General features: G+C 42.9%; 1 protein-coding gene across 2 annotated transcripts in view; it reads right to left on the bottom strand.

The window, feature by feature from the left end:
* Positions 1–23,257, bottom strand: part of SEMA5A (semaphorin 5A) — a 668,529-nt gene that overhangs the window by 234,880 nt on the left and 410,392 nt on the right. For both annotated transcript variants that reach the window (XM_045005697.1, XM_045005698.1), the window contains 2 exons: positions 8,252–8,537; positions 5,339–5,474 (listed from right to left, as the gene is read on the bottom strand). In XM_045005697.1, the coding sequence (XP_044861632.1) occupies positions 5,339–5,474; positions 8,252–8,537 (422 nt within the window). The remainder of the gene's footprint in view (positions 1–5,338; positions 5,475–8,251; positions 8,538–23,257) is intronic.

The following is a 23,257-nucleotide window of genomic DNA, read 5'->3' as shown; positions in this document are numbered from 1 at the left end:
AAGTCAGACATGCAAACATCAACATTAGGTGAATGGTGCTGCATTCAGTAGTATCTCAATAAAAACAAGTTACCTTTGTAAACTACTGATATTATATAGTTTCCCTTTCTATTTCTCCCACTGGAGCCACACTGCTGATAAAATCTTAATATTAGGATCTGTGGAACTTTCTGGGCAGAAAAATAGGAAAATTTATCTGTACTTATCTAAAATTTTCTTTTCTTGTTTAAGAAGGTTTCACAGATTGACCCACCTTTGGACCAATTAGTTTTACAATATGGAATCAGATTTGTCTGCCATTTTCAGGTGATGTACAGTGTTTTAGCTACACTACAGCTAACAAGTTTAAATGCTTCACAAACTATTTTTAGTCCTTGTTACACTGAAGCACCTGTAGCCTTTGCTACAGTAAAAGAGTAAGCACTTTAGGGGGGCACTCCTTATACCTTTCAATGGCAAGCCTGGTTGTGCCTAGGGTTGCCAACTTTGTAATTGCACAAAACCGAATACCCTAGCTCCGCCCCTTCCCTGGGGCCACACCCCCTTCCCCAAGGCCCTGCCCTCTGCTCACTACATTCCCCTTCCCTCGGTGGCTCACTCTCCCCCACCCTCACTCAGGGGGTGCAGGAGGGGGTGAAGGCTCTAACTTGGGGTGCAGGCTCTGGAGTGGGGCCAGAAATGAGGGGTTCAGGGTGCATGAGGGGGCTCTGGGCTGAGGCAGGGGCCTGGGGTGCAGGAAGAGGTGAGGGCTCCGGCTGGGGCTGTGGGCTCTGGAGTGAGGCCAGAGATGAGGGGTTTGGAGTGGAGGAGGGGGCTCCAGGCTGGGGGTGGGGCAGAGGGGTTCAGGGTGTGGGAGATGGCTCTGGGCTGGGGTAGGAGGTTGGGGTGCAGAGAGGGTGAGGGCTCCATCTCGGGGTGCAGGCTCTGGGGCGGGGATGAGGGGTTTGGGGTGCAGAAGGGGGCTCTGGGTATGGAGGGAGGCTCTGGGCTTGGGCAACACTTGGAGCCCCGTGGCCCGCCCTGCCTAGGAACTGGCTGTTTCCGGGGCACAATGCAGAGCAGGACAGGTAGGGAACAGCCTGCCTTAGCCCCGCAGCACTGCTGACTGGACTTCGCCGACCAGGGCAGCCAGGGTTGCTTTTTGACGGGGTGTTCTGGTCGAAAATCAGACACCTGGTCACCCTAGTTGTGCCCTCAAAGCTGTAAACGGGCTGAAGACTTTGTTAATATCTGTGGATCTTCTTGCACAGAAAGATACACTATTTTCTGACCAGGGATTAGGAAAAACACTCCTGCCCTATTCTGTGAAACAATGCTCCCTCTTCACATTGTTCTGGCACAGGTGAAGTGGACAAGAGTATCCCAGCACGGTTACACTTGGGCTAGATGCTAATTTTAGCCTCAAACTTGAATCATTGTTCCTCTCTCGTAAACTTGTGAATATCTGGGGATCAAAACTGAGCCCTTATACTGCTACCCTTCAAGACACATCAGCTTTTCAAACCACATCATACTTTGGGTTGAGCATAAACATAGTGTATGTAGTGTTAGCTGTGATCATTTAGAGTGACCAGTAGGGGACATAGAGCAAGGTGGTAAGAGTCTATGTGATCAGGAAACAAAAGTCAATTTTGCATTCATCCCAACCAGAGTGTGCTGGGTCTCTGTAATCTCTACATGGTATCAGAGTGGGATTGAATAAAGACCCAACAGATCAGAGAACATCCCTGAAAAAAGGAGAAAGGGGGACAGGAAGGTAGATAAGCAGGCCCTCCAGCCCAGCCAGAACAGTGCACAGAGCTAGCAGTGCAACAAGCAGAGAAAAGGCTTGAAAACACAGAGAATCCAGAGAGAACTGCTTTGATGAGTCCAGGGTGCAATAGGGAGTGAGGGTAGGAAAGCAAGAGACACTGAAACTAAGGCTAGGTGGTCCACAGCAACACCAGCTTGCTTCCTTAAAGGCCACACCACCTTACTCCACAGAGGCAAATAAACACACAAACAAACAAAAAAAGGCGGGGCAGGGGAGGTGGAAATCTGGTAAAACAGCAGAGATGGCTACATTTGACCCAGCCTTTTCCCAACCCCCCACCCCAACATAATTTGATGTCCAGCACCCTGAGGGATGGCCACTCTGGGTAAGCAGATTCCAGAGGTTCCGTCTGGCTTCTGGCTTATACTAACAACCAGAGAAGAGACAACACCTTGCTCTGTATAGTGGGACTTGCAGCAGACAACATTATCCTTCTGAGAAGCCTCAGAGCTGCTCAGATGAAACAGCTCAATACAGTTAAAGAAGTACTGGAGAAGCAGTTCATGTCACAGCACATTATGATTTTTGAGCAAGCACAATTTCACTTACGTAAGCAACAGAAGGGTGAGTCAGTGAATGATTTCATAGCAGCCCTGCACACCCTAATCCAGCACCGTGACTACGGGGAGATGAGCAAAGACTTAATCAAAGACAGGCTTGTTTTAGGGCTCAGGGACAGACCAACTATCAGAAAGACTCCAAAATTATCCTAACCTAACACTAGAGACAGCCAAGAACATAGTCCTCCAAAGTCAGTTGATAAAGAAGCAACAGACTCTTCTCAGGAATAACTTTGAGGAGGAACCTACTGTAGAAGCCACAGACATTGGGAGGAAAATATCTCAGGAGTCCCAGGAACAATACCCACTCAGTTCAATACGAGCACAAAGGAATACAGAGGCGGTTATGCTACCATGGTGTAAAGATAGGGAATACAACAAGAGCAGGAAAGAATGCTCGTAGTGTGGCAAACCACCTCCCGGCAAACGGCTTTGTCCAGCAGGTGGTACCACATGCATGAAATGTCTAAAAGGCAAACATTATGCAGCAGTCTGCTGGTCTCAGTGCATGGTAACAGCTGTCTTTCAAGACAATGACCTAAAAGACACCGAGATATACCACTTCGAGCAATAGGAGATGACCATAAAACCCCACCATCGAGTACAACAATCACCTTGGGAAACCTATAAATTTCAAAATAGACAAATGTGCTGATGTAACACTGATTCTAGAATTACTTCATAGGAGGATGAAAACACCAGCTCTTCAAGAGAAAAAAAAGACTACTGAAAGGCCCAGGACAGTCCCCATTAAATGTGATAAGGAATTGTTTGGCCCTCTAAAACTTGGAGAGAAGACCACATCCCACAAAGTTTATGTTGTAGATGGTCACACACTGCTCTGTTTGGCCTCCCAGCAACCACAGCCCCCAGGCATGGTTATATGTTGCCATTGGCCTCAAAGCCTAGATCAAGAAGAGGTTCCTAATATTATTCCAAGTACTAGAAATATTAGTGGAACAATACCACATTAAACTTACAACAAAAGCAAAGCCATTTACTCTGTGACACCTAGAAGAGTCTCTCTCTCTCTGTACTGCCTCAGCTGCATGGAGCTAGGGTGACCAGATAACCCGATTTTATAGGGACAATCCCGATTTTTGGGTCTTTTTCTTATATAGGCTCCTATTACCCCCCATCACCATCCTGATTTTTCACATTTGCTGTCTGGTCACCCTACATGGAGCAGATAGATGTCACTTCCAGAATAGACACCCCAGGTGAATGGAGTGCAGGCAGGGTAGTGGTCCCAGAACCAAATGACAAAGTTCTGATCTGTGTAGACTTTACCAAGCTCAATGAGAATGTCTGCAGACAGTGACATGTACACCCATGTATTGAACATCTCCCTGGACATCTTAGTGAAACAAAAGTCTTCTCAAAATTGGATTTCCAGTAGGGGTTTTGGCATGTACCACTTGCAGTGCAGGCATGTGTCAGGACACCTCAATCCTACTTTGTTAGGGTGCTAGCGGGAATCATCATCAGAACCAGTGTCATCTTGTTGCATCACCAAGAGAACGTACAATACAGCCTGATCACTACCTGTTTCTTCCAGATCTTCTTCCTGCAAGGAGATATCCAGCTAGGGAAAGATGACCTCCTGACTTCCTGAGGATTACATAAGATCTTGAGAAATCAAGAAAGTCAGAGGACTAGTAGCCAAATATCTTAAAAGGGCAGAATAAATCTCTGCCAAAAGGCTGAAAGTTCAAAAGGCAGTCTACCCTGTCCTTCTGAGGGATGTCAATTCTTGTTTAGTTTTGATACTTAAACAACTTTTAACAGGAATAAATATAAAGGTTTTATCATTCTTCTGTTTTCAGAATGGGGGCTGCGGTATTAGCTGTGAATATGTAAAGTGCCCACAAGAGAGCAGTGAGCAAGAAGATGAGAATCTGTGTCAATAGAATATAAAATTGCGTTCATCCCAGCTAGTGTGCTAGATCTCTAGTCTCTCTCTACTGTGTACATTCAGTTTGATGAGATAGATGGAACTTTAGTTTTTCATGTATCAAGAAGCACAGCTATAATACAATGCAAGCTTGGGCCCAGCTAATCCAATCTGGTCTGGGTGGGTGGACCCCTCTGCCCACACAGAGCCTAACTGAAGATAATGTGACTTCACGGAGATGCATTGGATTTTTATTGTACTAGTAATATCACATTCCTATCTCCCAGATTTGGTATTAAAACTGTGTGTGTGTGTGTGTGTGTATGTGTGTGTGTGTGTGTGCACGCGCCTGGGTGGGTAAGTGGGTGTACTTATATTTGTTACATGTTTGGGGGGGTCAAAATATGCATATTTTCATGAAACTCTTATGAAATAGAATAAACTTTAAAAACGCCAAAATTTTGGATGGAATTCCATGTGATGGTCTGGATGTTGTGAAAAAGTGAAAAGACACTTTTTGTGAATCTGGGAAGTGGAGCATTTGTCCCTCAAAGGCCAGGGGGAGCAGGGGAGGAGCTCATCCTTCTCTTTCAAACTTAGGGGTGAAAATGTTAATACAAAAGTGCCTTATTCCCTTTTTTGCCTACTCCTGTGAATAACTTTCAGTCTCCCAACATTTCACAAAAATCAAAGTTCAAGGGATGTAAAATTATCCAACATACATTGACAAAAAGTGTCCCAATAAATCCTGTTTTTAAAAGCTCACCAGTTTTACACAATATTGTCCTTAAGTTGTCTTTTCTTCCTTTGGCTAATTTGGGCAAAAGGTAACAGAAGGATATATTGTGCCTATTATCAATGACACTGTTTTATAATGTGAACTGATCTCTGTACAGTGCCACTCTTTTCACTGATATCCATCTAAATAGATTTGTTTACCCGGTAATTGGACTGGCTCCAGATACAGAACTCCAATACTTGTCTCACAGTCTGTACTTTGATACCTTTAAACTGTGCTACATTTTAAAGAAGACTGTTGAGGATTAGTGCCCTCCACTTCTGTGTAAGTACCTGGAAATTAGGGTTGGGATTGGGGTACGGCAACCAGGCAGAGCGGGAGTTCTCCTGATATTTGAATGGTCCGTTGAAGGCCTGAGTTATGGCACTCAAGTTGAAAACACAAACTGCTGAGGCAGCTATGCTGTTCCTGCAAAACAAAATGAAAACATAAGATAAATAAAGACATCAAGGAATCAATTAACTGCCCGCAAAAAGTAACATTTCCCCTCATTAACTCTGCAACTCTATTAGTACTTCACAACATGGGTGGAGCCAGCCAGAAAGTGGTCAGGGCCAGGATTCAACGGCTCACAGCTGCACACCTCGGGCATCCTGGTTGGACTTAAAAGCTATCCTGGCCTAGCAGCTGAGGGTGGGAGAGTAAATCCTACTGCAATCAAGCTCTTCATCTTCAAAGCACTTTATAAACACTAACTAGGCATTCTTACTACACCTCTGCGTGACACACACTGAAAGTATCATCATCCCCACTTTTTAGATGGAAAAACTAAAAATGAATAAAGTGGCTTGTCCAGAATATTGAGGGAGCTTGGATTGAAACTAAGGAATTCCTGCATTTAATTTCATGCATCAAAGCCACCACTCTTCCAAATAAGAAGGGCATCTCACTATCCGTCAGTATTTCTCCTTTTCTAATCAGCCAGTTGTATTGTGACAGGGGCTAAGTCTGTTCCCTTTGAAATACTCCCAAATTCTTGCAGGATCAGAAACCAAGAGATCTGCACTCAAGCCCACATCTTCCACACAGCACTATCACTATACCCAACAAGTGCCCACTGGCTGGCAAAATAAGCACATAAGGAGGTCACTTGAACTGAACACTCTCTAAACTCACTGACTCAAAAAGTTAAACCCTGGCCAAGCCAGTTATACCATTCCCCTATTTTCATGTTGAAAATGAGACATAAAGTGCAACAATGTGCTAATTCTGCATAGTGTAAACAATATAGCTCTGTGTACAGTAACTGTGAGAACGCCTAAAATGGGACTTAGCTGCAAATTACAACTTTGTGTTGGCATAAAAACATAAATAAAACTAACTCCAAAAAGAACTGCAGTATTTGGGGGTTTTAAAATATTAATAAAAATGCTTTTAGCAGAAGCAAAATAAATTGAATGCCCAACAGCTAACAGTGAATTAAGGTTCAGAATTACTCTTTTAACAATACATATAACTCATGGAATTAAACTCCTGATTTGTTCTTTTTTCCACAATGTTAGATAAATGGATAGATAATGAAGCAGGCAGACAGTTACACAAACTTCCACTGTGGGCAAAAGTGCTGACAAGTGGTCCACATAGCATTTATTTCTTCTAACTTACTCTGTTGTTTAAACAAGGCTTTAGAAAGCAAATCTACTGTTTAAGCTTCAAATTGTTATTGTTCAAACGTATGGGGAAGAGAAAATAATCCCTGGGGATCAGACCTGCCAACAACTGAACAAACAGTGTAGCAGTTCGGATTTACAACCATGACCAAAAAACACTTTGACTCCTTATGCTTGTCAGGCTTATTGCAAAAAAAAAATAAAAAAAAATAAAATAAAAACCCACTAGTAGATGACAGGAAGTTTCATATTATCCATTTGTACACAGGCAATTAGCATCAAGGATGCTAAAACCTCATCTGATTTACTGTAACAGGCAACTTACTCATCATTTCTGGATCTCCTGGAGCCCACTAAGGACCTAACTTGTAGATTCTGATTGTCTGAAAGACAGTCTGCTCATGAAGCAGCCATGGCATTGGATTTAGTGGTCACATTACATGAATTGTGGGGAGGGCATGGTGTTGTCATTCTTAATCTTTACAAAGAGAAACATTTTCATCCACCAGGTGGCAATTTTACAGGCAATCCAAACCAAAATCACTGTAATTGAAATGCCCAGATTGTGGAGTACTAAGTGCAGCCCAGTAGGTCCTAATGGTCCCCTCTATTTACACTGATGAAGAAGGGCATGTTTCTTGTCCTTAGGAGACCATATAGCTTCTCCACGATTGCACTGTAGGGATGGAGCTCTACGGAGGAAAGCATGTAGGGATTCAAGCATGGGGAATGTCTAGAAATCTAGAGCTGGTAGAAAAAAAATCCACAAAAATGTCTGAAAAATTTCCTGACCAGCTCCAGTTAACTCCTCTCTGCAGCATCTATCCTCCTTGGACACAATATAATGGGCAGCCACTGCAGAAACTAGCTAGTGGCAGCAAGTCTTCAAATAAAGCCTGCTTTCACGGGGAAAGAGTAGCCTTAGAGAACAGGGCAATCCTTAGGAATGACCGAGGACCAGCAGGTCCACTCTCTGCTTCCCTCAGAGCTTCTCAAAACCTGCAGACCATGCAAATTTACCACTTTATGAAAGTGCATGCCCCTCCACTTGGAGGGAAGAATGGGGTTTCAACTCCGTGAGATCAACCTCCTATGGTTTCTGGAGTAGTTCCCCCTCCTGTGGGTTCTTCTATGACAATTATAATTAAAATGTTTCCCCCCTCAAATACATTTCACATTTTACTGTACTAAGAAGGGCTTCTTGCCTTTTGACCTTTCCGCTTCCACAAAGTGGATAAAGTTTACATTTAAAGGAACAAGATGACAAAACAGGTCATAAAGTCAAAGATTGCACTGTTGGGAGGAAAGAGTAAGCATCCTTCCTTCTTCTGCACTTTCTACAGCAACCTATAAGTGAAGCATTTTGGTGTTAACCATTATTTGTTGGAGACAGTTCACTGGACTATGTGGACCACTGGTCTGAACTAAGAGAGCAGACAGTCAAAATATTTCAGTACAAGATGATCTGTTTATATAATATCCCTTCCACATGTAGAACCAGACGAGAGCTTGAGCGCCTTAGACTTCACTCTGAATATAACAGAAAAAGTAACAAATTTTATGTAAGTTACATACACATTAGTTGTAAAGATCCCATAGATTAAGTCCAATTCTGGCAGGAAGAAAGTGCTTTGTAATTCATTGTAGTAAAATGGAATTTCTCCAGGGCGAGAGCAGTTCAGACGAGCCTTCATAAAGGTTGTCCAGGTGTCCTCTAGCAAAAATCTGCCCCCAATATCATTTTTGCAAACCCGAGCAGCCCGGGAAAAGACTGTTTTTCCACAGTCATGCTCTACTGCATTCTCTCGGAAGAAGAAGTAGGTGAAGTTTCCAATGTCATAGGATGACACAAAATTTGGCTCTGAAAAGAGTCGGAGAAAAAAATACATTATGTATAGTTGATACATATTCCAATATTTACTTGAAATTGCTAGATTCTCCTCTATACATCAGCCTGAGAATGTTTCAAAATTCAAAATTATTGTTATTTTTCAATGTTAAAATAAGGCAAATTATATTGATATTCATGCAGGCATGAATTAGAATTCTGCACATCTGTGCATCATGAGGAGACTGTAGAGACAGCAGTTACTGAACACACAATCTGAGTTTTGGTTATAAAAAACAGCAATTTCTAATCTGAGCGTGATATAGTAAATTAGGCCCTGACAAGCACATACATCAGTCTATCCCTATTCAGCAAGGGCTTGATCTTGTGGCCATGAAATCAATGGTAAAGCTCCCATTGGCTTAAAAGCACAGGATCAGATACCAAAGTAGTTAAGTATGTGCTTAATTGCTTTGATGAAAAGAAAGCGACTGCTGAAGGGGGGCCTTTGAGAACAAGATAACTTGGTTTTAACAATACATTAAATAAAACATTTAATACACTTTAAAATATTTTGGTTCCCTCTTTACAAAATATAAAACTAAATAAAAAAATGATACACCAAATTTATTCTGGCAAAGAAGAAAAACATTCAGGAGAAATTAGAGAATAAAAAATTACTGATCTAAGAAATAAGGAACAAATTTAAAAAAAATAAAAAATTCTGGAGACCAGAGAAAATAAAAAATATGGTACTTTTCCCGTAAGGATTATGGAAGCTAACGAGAATCCATAAGCTTGACAGTGACTGAGAACCTGATGATTTCTTAAAGGCAAAGCACATTAGATATATTGACCTGTGGAGCAGGAGAAAAGTAATTGTAAAAAACGGTTGCCCCTTAAAGAGAGGTGTAAGATTTTTTATATACATTTCCAGAATTCATTCTAAAAATATTTTAAATAAATAAATAAAAAACACACCACCCTGGATGAAAAACACTATTTCTGATACACATAACTACTGTAGATAACTTTAGTAATAGAGATGGTCAAAACATTTCCAACTGAACAGTTTTCCATCAGAAAATGCTGATTTGATGGACTTGAAATATTCTGCAGGACCATGTCATTTCCCTTGAAACTTTTGATGGAAACTAGGCACACAGGCAGGCTGGCTTCCTACTATCTCACCCAGCTCCCGAGGCTCACTGGCAGTCCCACTGGCAGGCTGGCTTCCCACGGATCCCTGGCACCCCAGGCACCCAGCTCTACTGGGAAAGGCTGGCTGCCTTTCCATGCTGCCTGGCTTCCCAACTAACTAGTTCTGGGCTACCCACCCTGTGGGTGGGTGGGCTTCCTGGCTCCCCTGTCACACAGCTCCCCAGCTGGCTGGCTCTTCAGCTTCTCACATGGCAGGCAGGTGGGAGGGCTGCTCATTTCCCTGGGTGGTTGGTTTGCTGGGCTGGTTGGCTTTCCAGACAGCCAACTCCCTAGCTGGCCAGCTGCATAAGAAGCATAGGAAACTTGGCATTCCACCAGCCTGCCAGGCAGGCTGCTGAGGAACATGGGATTCTGAGGAGCATATTTTATTTTGGTGTTTATGAAACAAAATATTTCAGAATTTCAGTCCCATGAAAAAAATTGGCATTTTCATCTGATTCATCATTATTTTTTTCTGAAATACTGAAATTTTTCATGGATCAAAAATTTTGTTTCCCAGCCAGCATTATTTATTAGTAGTTATATGTGGAAAGTGCTAATAATCTAAGGAATGTAGGATCAGGCCTTTATGTTTGCAGTTTTAATCACACTGTTAATAACAGAATATCAATTTAAATGTATTATAAGTATTTTGGATGTTTTTCTTCATTTTCAAATATATTGATTTCAATTACAACACAGAATACAAAATGTCTAGTGCTCACTCTATATTATTATTTTTATTACACATATTTGCACTGTAAAAAAGATAAACAAAAGCAATAGTATTTTTCAATTCACCTCATACAAATACTGTAGAGCAATCTCTTTATCGTGAAAATGCAATTTATTAAAGTAGAATTTTTTTTACATAACTGCACTGAAAAACAAAACAATGTAAAACTTTAAAGCCTAAAAGTTAAAGCATGAAGGACATGCAAATATTTAGCATATCTGGCATGTAAATAACTTGCAATACCGGCTACAACAGTGCCATGCGAATGCCTGTTCTCACTTTTAGGTGAAATTGTAAATAAGAAGCAGGCAGCATTATCTCCTGTAAATGTAAACAAACTTGTTTGTCTTAGCGATTGGCTGAACAAGAAGTAGGACTGAGTGGACTTGTATAAAGTGAATTGAAAAATACTATTTCCTTTGTTTATCTTTTTTACAGTGCAAATATTTGTAATAACAAATATAAAGTGAGCACTGTACACTTTTTATTCAGTATTGTAATTGAAATCAATATATTTGAGGATGTAGAAAACATCCATATTTAAATAAATGCTATTTTATTATTGTTCAACAGTGCAATTAAAACTGTGATTAATCACAACTATTTTTTAATATAGTTAATTTGTTTTGTGATAATTGTATCCATGAACTGTGATTAATTGACAGCCCTAATATACATATACATATACATCCACACCCACACCTGGCATTACAGACGGAACAAGATGAATAAAAGTACCAATAATTTAAAAAACTCAAATATTTCTAAATTTGTTTTTCTGTAAAATATATGAGCATATACTGAATAGTTAATGCTCTAGTGATGTAAATGTTTTACTGGCACTCATTTGGGATGATCTGTATAGGCCATTTGTAATGCAGAAATCACTAACTTATGTTGGTGAAACCTTTACAACATACCATACCATCATATATGAGACAGTTCATGCAGACACAAAAGACAGATACATATACACAAGTATCAGGGTGGTTTTTTTTTATGATAAACGCAAGTCATATTTCTTCTATTCCTAAAAGACACCACAATGTTCAGTTCTATGGAATAAATGTTATATTGTTCCTTTAGCTAAATTAACAGTTTTTTAGGTACATTTAGGAATGTCAGGCCAATAGGAGTGAAAACATTGCTCCCCATTGACAGTCTTCAATTTATATCTGCAGCATATCTGTTCAATGTTTCTATTTATCTGTAATGGATGTAAAAGATAACCTTGGACCTCCATTACCATATAATGGATGAGGTTAATCTCTCTTCCCTCTCCCCCCATTATCCCTACAAAATGTTCTAATACTCAGGAGAAAAACTACTGGCTGGAGGGAGGGGAAGATTCAGCAATCTGGATGTCACTTGAGCTATTTGTGTAGCGTAGAAGGTTTAGTCCTATTTAAATCAATATCCACTAATGGTGTGCAGAAAGGAACCCAACAGACTTTCAGCATGAAAAAGAAGTAATTTCAAACTACCTGTTGGACTTCTACAGTCTAATAGCCCACTTGTTCTTTTAACCCTTCTCAGCAGTACAATGTCTGATCTAAAACACTTTCTACTTGCACAAACATTCAACACCTACAGTCCCTCATTTTTCCTAAAAATATACTGTAGAAAAAATATCTACTAAAGCTGGGTCCTGGCAATTGGATCTGCTGACACTTCCATCTCTGTTGAAGCCCACTGTCTTCAACGGGACTCCACAGGAGCATACGGTTCACACACAGAAATCTGATTGCAGGGTCAGTGCCAAAATCAGTATTAACATTGCTGACAGTATGCTTAGATGTTCAAAGGCTTTAGGAATAAAAAATGTTATGAAATCCAGTCTGAGTGGTTTTATTGACCTTTGATAAATCCATGTAAATCTCTTACTGGACAATATTTTTAAAATGTATATATAATATATATAACACACAGACTTGTACATATAGTTCACTGACTCAAACCTGAAAAATAATATATCTATCCACAAACACCTGTACGGATACTTCACTGATTATGATTTGATAAAAAGGAGGCCAGCTGGTGAAAGCTGTTCCCATTTGCATGAAATGTATTAATACTAGCATCACCTCAAGGGATTCTGTGGATTTTCTCAGATTATCCTGTCAGACTTTATTTCATTTTTTCATTTGGAGAAAATTTATTGAGTCATTTTGGAGTTTCAGAAAAAGGGTGATTCTTGTCCAAGAAAAATTAGTTTATATATGCTCAGGTATTGGATGGAGACCTGAAATTTATCATTATGGAGGGCTCTTTCCAACAGAACTTTGTAATATAGGAGATGAAATTGCCCAAATGTTGCTCTAGGATAAGGTAGTGGGAGTTGCTCATGAACATTTGAGGACAGAATTTAACTCTATTGTAGGACTTTTTCTGTACTGAGTACCTTTAAAATAGCGTAGTGTTAATAGCTACAGTATGTCCATCCCCCAAAACATTGTACCTTTCATATTATTATATTCATTATTTTCTTTTTCACACTGAACTGAGGACTTTAGAGGTATAGGAGAGAAGGTATATGCTTTCCCTACCAGTGGATGTCTTCTGGAAGAGAAGCCCTCTCAAGATTGTTCATATGGGAGGAAGGCAGGCCTAGTCTAATTATGAGATCTTAATGGGACAATGGCATGTCTCTTTCTTCTTCTCCAACACTACATTTCTCAGGATGGGGAAGACTGAAAGTCTTTTCTTCTCCCCAGGGGCCTTCCCCTGAGAACACTTGGGGCTTTTCTCCTTTTTTGCCCCCCCTTCCCGCCCCCCCGGAAAGTGCATGGGGATGGTCCGACTGAAAGCATCATTTTCTCTCCTCTCAATGAGATCTTCTGTTTTTCTCTCCTGCTGTTAAGATCCTATTCTCCCTCCAATATTTAGGTCTTTCTTCCTTTCTTCTGTGACTGTTATTTTTCTGCCTGTGATCCTCACAACACTGCGCCTTTTTCAACCCAACTCAGTTTTGCTCCCTTTTACTGAAGTATTACAGAGGCTCGTGCTCCCACTGTGCTGGCTGGAGGTATTCTAATGGAGAGCTGGCATTGGGCAGAGCATGCAGACAGGTGACAGGAATCAGGGCCTGTGGCAGAGCCAGTCTCTGGCCAACCTGACTAGCACAGATATCTTGTAGTAGGCTGCCTGACTGGCTACACTGTCTAATTGGTGGGAAAAATCAGCAGACCAGCTCTGAACCCCAGCAGCAGCTTGGTGTCTGCTCAAGGCATTAATCCATGGCTGCGACAACTCCTGTGCCTGCTTGTTCCCAGCCTTGCCCCAACTTGTTCCAGTCCTGCTCCTGCCTTGGTTCATGCCAGGTAACCCAACTCTGACCTTTGGTACTTATTCCTGACTTCTGATTTCAGCTCTGTCCCTAGGCTCTGGCATCTGGCCTCTGACTTTAGCTCTGACCCTGGGCTCCTATTCCTGGCTACAGGCTCCTGCTCCAACCACTAGGCAACACCACCCACGGCCCAGACTCTGACAGTTTGAGCAGCCCAAAAGACACCAACAATAAGGAAACTACAGCTGATATGGGGAGCATGGATCCTAAAAAGGTCAATATCTCTGATGGAGATAGTGGAAGCCATACAGACCTTGCTAGCCCAGGTTGCCATCCTGGACGTGCAGAATGCAATCCTGCAAGCTCCAGGCATGCTGCCTTCAGCTCCAATCTGTGCTCTGCCCAACCTCCCTCTGCCTGACAAATTCAATAGCAATCATCACAGATTTTGTAGGTTCCTAAATCAGCGTCAGACCCTATTTCTCCTACACCCATAGTCATACTCCACTGAGCAAGCCCAGGTAGGAACGATATCAGCCTGCTTATGGGGGAGGCCCTGACGTCTCTGCTCCTGGAAAAATCAAGCCCACTACTAGCACAATTTGAGATTTTGTTAGAGCTGTGGGGGCGATCTTGATGACCTGAGTCATGAGCATAGTTGAAGATGCACTTCAGGTTTTTACAGGAGGGATGTGTTTGACACAAAGAAATCAGACACTCTACTGCTCTATTGCAGCTGTGACTGCACCATTGACCTCCAGCTAGGAGCAGAGGTTCCATTTGGGCACATCTTCTCCTTCTCCAAACTGGAATTACAAGCCCACTGGAGCTAACTCGCAGAAAACCTGCAGAGACCCTCCTTGTCCCCAGTGGAGCCCCTATCTTCTTTATATGAAGAAAGGCCTCTTCCTCCAGCCTTGGACTACCAAACTCTGAAGAAGATTACAATCCAAAACCAGTACTTCTTACCACTTATTAATGAGCTGTTCAAAAGACTGGTATCCTAGTTCATCTTTCAACGCTGGTGGGAATTTCTCAGACTCCTTGGCACCTCACCTCACCAGCCTGTTACCCACAGACTAATGTGCAAACAGAGAGTGTCAATCTGCTATCTAAGTAACCACCAGAATGACTGGCTACCCAGCCTGTGCTACACAGAATTTGCATATCACAAATGCAATCCATGTCTCAACCCAACATAGCCCATCAGGGCCGCCCAGAGGATTCCGGGGGCCCGGGGTCTTCGGCGGCGGGGGGCCCTTCCGTTCCGGGACCCGCCGCCAAAGTGCCCCGAAGACCCGCGGCGGGGCCCCCCCCGCCACCGAATTACCGCCGAAGCGGGACCCGCCGCCGAAGCGCAACCCGGTCTTCGGTGGTAATTCGGCGGCGGGGGGCCCCCACCGCGGGTCTTCGGGGCACATCGGCCGTGGGTCCCGGAATGGCAGGGGCCCCCCACCGCCGAATTACCGCCGAAGACCGGGCTGCGCTTCGGCGGCGGGTCCCGCTTCCCCCCCGCCCTGGCCCCAGCCTCTTACCCCCGGCTCCCTCCTCACCCGCAGTCTCAGCGCCTCGCCGGAACAGCCGCAGCGTGTGGCCGGCGGGGCCTGAGCTCCGTCCCGCTCAGAGCCGTGTGGTGAGGGGGCGGGGCTGGGAGCTCCACGCTGAGTGGAGGGAGCTGAGCTCAGCCCAGAGCTCCCAGCCCCGCCCCCTGACCACGCGGCTCTGAGCGGGGCAGGGCTCAGGGGCCCCGGCGGAGACTCGGCGCTTGATGCGCTGAGGCTCCAGGAGAGGGGCGGAGGCAGGAGCCTCCACTGTTCTCTTGGGGGCCCCTGCGGAGCCCGGGGCCCGGGGCAAATTGCCCCCTTTGCCCCCCCCTCTGGGCGGCCCTGTAGCCCATTCTTTGGGAACTATGGCTTTCACCGCTACTTCCACCCTATCTTAGCCTTAAGTTACCCGCTCATGGCCACTGCAGATTTAGCCTCCCACCTACACCAGGTGCTCAGATAAAACTTGCAGTCTACCAAAGAAGCCTATAAACACCACGCAGTACTAGACTGTCAGGCTGCCCCCAATATGGCCATGGGGAGAAGTTGTGACTCTCTGCCCAGCACCTTAAATGAAGCCACTTATCCACCAAACCAGACTACAACAAACTGCACCCATTCAAGATTACAGAAGAGGTAAACCCAGTGGCCTTCAGATTACAGCTGTTCATATCCTGGAAGCAAGAGCGCTGGCAGCCTTTTTGATGCCCTAGGCAGCAGAAGGTCCTGCCCCCGAAATGGCGCCCCCGACAGAGGCGGCGGAAGGTCCTGCTCCCAAAATACTGAAGACGATCGCGGCGGCCGAACATCCAGCCGCCGCAGTTGCCGCCCCCCAAATGTTAGCACTCTAGGCGACCACCTAGGTCGCCTAATGGGTTGTGCTGGCCCTGCCTGGAAGATCCACCTCATCATTCACCTCTCACTTTTAAAGCCCTTCACCAAGAACCCATACCCAGACCACTCCAACCTGCCACCGATAATAGTCAGCGGACAGGAGGAATACTTGGTCCAGTGAATCCTGGACTCTCAGTGAGTTAGGGGAAGGCTCTAATATCTGGTAGACTGGGAAGGCAATGGTCCACAGGAGCAGCATTGGGAACTGGTAGACACAACCTACTGTGAGAGTTTCATCAGAAGTACTATGAGAAACTGGGCCCTAAGTCACCTAGGAGGTGCCCTCAAGGGGATGGGTACTGTCAGGAATCAGAGTCTGCAGCAGAGTCAGTCTCTGGGCAACGTAACGAACACAACTGGTCTGTATATGCCTCTACTATTACTGCCATGAAGAGGGATGCCTGTCTCTCTCACTCCAGGGGGCTAGGCCATAAGGGTGGAACCAGAAGAGGGTTCTGTATTAACTTAATTTGGTCCTGGATGCAGGAAGCCACAGGAAGCTGCACTCAGCTTGCTGCTTTCCTACTCTGTACATGGCCGTCTAGTGGCAAGTACATAACTTTAAAAAACCGACACTCCTCAACAGCTGATTTGGGCAGCACTTAGAGTCCCTTGGACTGAGTTCAAAACCACAGAGCAGTCCCAGCCAAACTTGGGCAGTTGGACAGTATGTTAATGGTACACAAGAAGAAACAGAACCTAGTACAATCTTCATTAGCTGTGGAGCTGGGCAGGGCTATAATATGAGTATAAAAGAGTTAAAATGTATGTGTCACTCAAGTCAATAGGTATGACTCTAAATGCACAGAAGAAACAGACCTGTTCAGCCAGAAGTTGTCACTTATACAGTCACTTTTCAGAATAAAACCACACTTTAAGCTTTCAAACAATTATTTTAAGCAGGGAGAAGGGTCACTCTTAACACATTATTATTCTGTCATTTTCAGGATAAGTGACCATCTTAATGAACCATATTGTAGTTTACATTTTCAAGCATCATTATCTACCCAGCAACTGATAGTTTCTAAAGAAAACTATATAATATCCTATCTTTTATAGTAAATGTAATTTCTTTCTCCTATGGGTTTAAATCAAAGGCAGCTACAAAAAGAAAGTGGGATCTATTGAATAGAATTATTTCCCACAGAAGCTTGAGAGGTAAATGTGCATGGTAAAGGTGCAACTACTCAACAAGGGTTATATTAAAAACTGCATGGTTACAAAACAAGGGAGGGGGTTGCTAATCAAAAGAGCTTTCTATATGAAGAAAAATGGTATTGTAAAGAAAATCTTAATATATGTACATTTAATATACTGGAACATGAATAAAAAATATACTAGCACATTCTTAAGAGTGATCATACTAACTTGTTTGGTTGGTTTTGTTTTGTGATTTTATTTTTTATTTTATTGCTAAGATCTAAGATAAAAGCTACATGCAATACCGCTGATGATAGAGATAAATCCTGATTGAGCTAATTAGTGCAAACCCTGACTTCCTCCTTATTTATCCTTAAGGGTCAGCTAGTCAGTTCCCACAAATGGCTAAATTGTGGCTATGCCTGAGTTAGGACAAGGCTTTAGTCTCCCACCTTCTCTTCTCCTCACAAAGGAAAATTTTCTAAGATACTGGGTATCTAATAGCGCCTGAAATTCCACCTTTGCTCAAAAATCCTGGCTGTCAGTGCTTCCGTATTATTCGGTGCAACAAAAAGAGACATTGTCCTGAATTATGCAGAAAAGAGACATTTCAGGAGGTGTGGAATTATCAAATGTTGAATGGAGGTGTTTTGGGCACAAACTGAAATAGAAAATCTGTTCTTTATTTTGCAAAACTCTAATTACAATTTACCACCAAAGGGTTCACATTTGCTCTAGCTGTAAAATCTGTCATACTTCAGTTAGGAAATAATATTTTAAAACAAAGAATATGTCCCTGTATGTTGTTGAGTCATAATAAAAAAAACAAACAGTATCATTTTAAAAACACTTTTCATTCTTACAGGCTAGTAAAAAAAAAAAGAGAGAGGGGAATAGGGGAAAAAAAGCACATTTGGGTCTGATACAGAAGTCAATAGATGCCTTGTGCAAAGGATCAGGTCTTTACAGACTAGTAAACTAAGAGACAAGAAGACTTAAACTGTTTTTCTGTTGTTGTTGTGCTATTCAGACTTGTTTGCACTAGCTACATTTTTAGCCAATAAACTACATTTCAGTCTACCAATGCCAAAATAGCTATTGAAATAAATTGTATTTAGAAATATACCATATGTCTTCCACCACTTAGGCATTCAGGAATTAAGAGCAGATTTCTAAACATATGACCTGCTGCAAACTGTAAAGCTCTGTTTCTTGGAGAGCATGATCCTGTTGGAAATATGCCAATATCCCTCCTTCTAGCCCAAGAAAGGAAGAATCCTGTACATGATCTTTAATCTTGCCACTGTCCTTTAAGGGAAAAATATGTAATCCATTCTCTATACAGAGGTGTACATAGGAAAACTATTTTTCTAAAACTTAGCATAAGGCTAAATGTCCCACAAATTCCATCTCTAGATTAAGAGGAAATATTCCACAGTCACATCTGTGTCTTCAGGGAATTTTTAAAACAAAGTAATAATAGCTGATACCATTTTCTCATTCCAGTGAATGATGCTGATAGTTACTGTGTATTCTGTAATCATGGTTATTACCTGAACCTGGCATGGCCTTTCACATGAAAAACAGTGTCTCTTTAAGACAGTATGCAGATTCTACTGAGAGGGAAGGTGTCTGTGAGCATGCAATGTGACCTGGTCAGCAGAGGCTAGGGCAGCTTCCCCTGGGCTGGTAAGGCACTGAAAGCAGCTAAGACCACACTGCTGGAGACAAAAATATCTGATCAAAGAGTAGACACTCTTAACCCAAAGATCACAAATCACAACCTTCTAGGAAAGGGATGCGGGGAAGGATGCAGTCCTAGGAGTAAGGCATACAGTTTAACTCCATGAGGGGAAATGGGCTTTTTGCATGTGCATAACCCTGGGGTTGAGAGACTTCTCCACAAAGAGCTAGCCAATAGGCAGGATCCCCCTGAACCTTTATCTCACCAGACCATGATGTACCAAAATCCCAGAAACGTGATTAGATTAAAAACCCCATGCAGAAGGGAACCCTGAAGGGAAAGAAAAGCCCGTAAATGATTACAGGCAAAGGTTCAGGAAGGAAGTAAATGACACAATGGGTATTGAACCAACCAACCTCAGAACCAGACTGTCTAGACAGAAGGTGTGATATGACAAAGATACTTATAAACACCCATCTGTGATAAGGAATTTGACACCAATGTTAAGAGAGAGAGGCTTTCTAGCAAGCCAGAGGAAACACATTTGCAAACTTTTGAGGTCATTAGACTGGTCCACAAAGTGTTAAAAGATGCACAGACCTTTGCAAAAGCCTATGTGGGTAACACTACAATGTTTAGCAACACTTGGCAGTTATGTTGTTAAAACTCAAGAGGACCCTAACACACACTGCCTTCAAGTTAGTCGGTGATTAACACTCTTGCAGTAAAGTAAGGGGGGAGCTGACACATATTGTACTTCAAAATAGCACCTTGTAACTCTCACATTCACCACTTGTATATGGTTATGATATTTTGAACAAATAATGCCTTGTAATGTGTCCTATGAAAAGTCAGGATTTGCTGAAACTGATCGTTCTGTCAAAATATGTATATCATCATTGTATATGGAGTTATGAGATTTTGCTACATGTTGTTATTGAAATATATTGTGAGTCTGGGAGATGCCTACAGCTAGCTCTCCAGTAGCAACAAAGGTGGTGACCCACAACTAGCCATTGACCAGCAAGGGAATTTTAAACAGTAGATTACAATTCAGTAAGAGAAAGGTGCTCAAGCTCTAATAATGGGGATTGCTTAACTCCATGACTCAGCAACGTATCAGGACATGTGATGTTTGACTCCATATTGGAGTCAGTATTTTTCCAGGCACATAACCCGAGAGTATAAAATATGGGGTAGTGGCATCATGAATCCATCTCTCTCCTCCCCCACCTATTCTTAAGGCAACAAGACCATTTGGAAGAAAAGACTTTGAACTGGGGAGATTGGTCCCAGGGTAAGCAGGGAATTCAGCCTGTGTATTAAGAACTGTAACCCACTTACAATGCCTAGTGGGGTGAGAAAAACTGCTTGATTCAAATCTTGCTTAGTTTGATAAAGTTTAGGATTTAGACTGTGATCTTACCTTTTATTTCTTAGATAATCAACTCTGACCACTATGCCTAACACTTATAATCACTTAAAATCTACCTTTCTGTAGTTAAACTTATTTTAATGTTTTATCTTTACCAATGAGTATGTCCTAAGTCCTTAGGGAATTTTCTCAGATTACAAAGGTTGGTGCATGTCCACTATCTTTTGACGAAGTGGGAAACGAATTCATGAGCTTGCATTGTTCAAGAGAAGGTCTTGAGCAGTATAAGATGGTACATTTCTGGGGTGCAAGGCTGGGGCTAGGGGGATTTGCTGGAGTCTCTCTATGTATAGTTCATGAAAGTCTTTGAGAGCCTTCATGAAACTTTGGGAGTGCCTTCACATACTAATGGCTGTCTGAGAGTGAAGCCTGAAGGGGCTGCTTATCACTACCAGATCAATATGAGAGGTACTATGATCCAGACAGTTAAAGGGGACACAGTGGTCCCACAGTCCATGTTGTTCCCCAGGGGAGCAGGGTGTCACATCTCCCCCCACTTAACTTGCTGGTACTCCACAAGGAAGAACCTGCAATGAGAAGAAAATGGTGTTTTGCCACCATCGCTGCTAGCTCTTCCTCTGCCCATTCCTGTGTTGGCCTTGGCCGGACAGATATCTTGACTTGGTCTTGACTTGTTGGGAATGAAGCCTGAATGTCCCTGGCCAAAGGAAACCCTACAGTGGGGAACCACTCAGTGTGAGAAGTGTCCGTGGAGTGGAGGATGCCGGCCGACTACAGGTGAGTACAGCAGCACTGGGTCTGCGAGGAGGAGACTCACTGCTGGCCAGCACAGGCGGTAGATGGTGCTCCACTCTCCACCCAGGTTCCCTGTCCGAGGTCAAGAACTGGCATGCTGTACTGGAAACACCAGGTGAGGAGCAGGCACCACTTGCCCCCACTCAACAAAGCTAGGAGGCTCACAGCCACCATGCCCAATAGAAGAGATGTAGAGTGGTAGTGGTCAGGAAATCCCTTTGGAGGGGGGCGGAGGCATGCCAACCTGATGTGGCATGCCAACCTGATGTGATGGCCTGGGATGCCTGCCTTGAACCCACATCCAATATGTTACAGAAAGGTAGCTGAGGCTCATCATCCCTCTGACCACTACCACATGCTGCTCATCCAGATGGGCACTAATGATACTGCCAGGTATGGCCCTGGACAGATTAGCCATGACTATGGGGCTCTGGGAGGAAAGTGCAGGGTGCAGGAGGTGTTCTCCTCCATCCTCCCAGTGGAGGGTAAGCAGGGCTGGATTAACTTTTTGTGGGCCTGGTACCAAACATATTTGTGGGCCCCCCGGGGAAGGAAGGGGCTGGGGCAAGAGCACAGTGGGCAGGGTGGATTTGATTTAAATTATTATTTAAATCACTAGTCAAGAAGACTCAATTTAATCATGGTTTTCTACATAAAAGTGCATTCTTGTTGGTTGTTATAACCTTAATACATATTCTTCACAACTCAGAGATAGATGTAGGTTTCATTTTTAGAAGGTACACACCATACATTTTTAAACAGTGATTTATTTTGAAAACTTTTCAGATGAGTTTTACAGCTATATCAGAAAATGAATGATTTTTTGGTTATTTCATTTACCAAAAATAATTGAAGCAGATATCTATGAAGTCATTGGGAAGTGAACTATCTCCAATTCAACAGGTTAATCACTGATATTTGGAGGATTTTCTTGCCATGCTGTATTAAGAGGAGAACATCACCAGACAGACATTTAAATTGTTATATTTAACTAAAACAACAATGTTAAGTATTCTGGATTTTTTTCTTCAACAGCAAACATAATATTTTAACAAAACAAGCATATGTCCCTCGCTTCTCACATTTATATCCAGGCTTCTTCTCCTTGTCCAGATCTATTCTGCCCCCAACAATCTTCTATTCATTGAACTTTTGGAAACTTTGCACTTTTAAAGAGAGGTAAGGGATTGACACTGTGTATACAAATTTGCAGAGGGACAATAGAGTTGAGGCTTGTTATTTCTCACCTCTATATATTATTTATTCATTTAAAAACATTTTTGCTGTTAACAAGCATGTTACCTCTGGAGACACAAATCCACAGTTTGAGAACTGCAAAATTAAGCATCTCTGATGGTATCTTCTAGACTGAGCACTGAGAAAGATTAACCTAAATAATCTATACAGAAGCCTGTGGAACCCCATAAGATTGGGTCCCTAATCCATGAACTATTGGAACTAATTTACAAAACTTTTCTTAAACATTACATGAATATATTGTCTCATACTATAGAATTAGAATTTATAATCCCTATTCCATGATGAGATATAATGTATCTTAATTAAAACTATCTTTAGATAGGGTTTTCCCCTCAAAAATCCAATTTAAATTAAAAAAAACAGATTTTTTTTAAATCATTGATTTTTATCCACCCTGACAGTGGAGCATGATGGGGTCCCCAGCTGGAGCAAGGCAGGGGCCAGGGGCAAAAGCATAATGGGGCGGGAGCTAGGATTGTTCCCTGGAGCAAGGAGGGGCTGGGGGTAAACTGCAAGGACAGCAGGGCTGGGGAGGGGGTAAATAGGATCCCCCCCTGCCCCTGCCCACATAGAGTGGGTACCTACCTTCTCCCTAGTTCTAGTCCATTCTCTTCACCTCTCTCTGCACTGAACTGAGGGTGGGGTGCACTGAGCACAGGGCTGGGAGTGCAGGGTCTGGGAGCGAGTTAGGATGAGGGAGGGGGCTCAGGATTGGGGCAGGAGGTTGGAGTGTGGAGAGCTTACCTGGGACAGATCCCATTTGGTGTGAGGGGTGCAGGTGGGAATGTGTGTGTTGGGGGGGTGCAGGATTCAGGGCA

This window comes from Mauremys mutica, chromosome 2 (assembly GCF_020497125.1).
Source record: "Mauremys mutica isolate MM-2020 ecotype Southern chromosome 2, ASM2049712v1, whole genome shotgun sequence".
NCBI classification, from domain to species: Eukaryota; Metazoa; Chordata; order Testudines; family Geoemydidae; genus Mauremys; species Mauremys mutica.
This window is presented reverse-complemented; position numbering and strand designations above follow the sequence as displayed.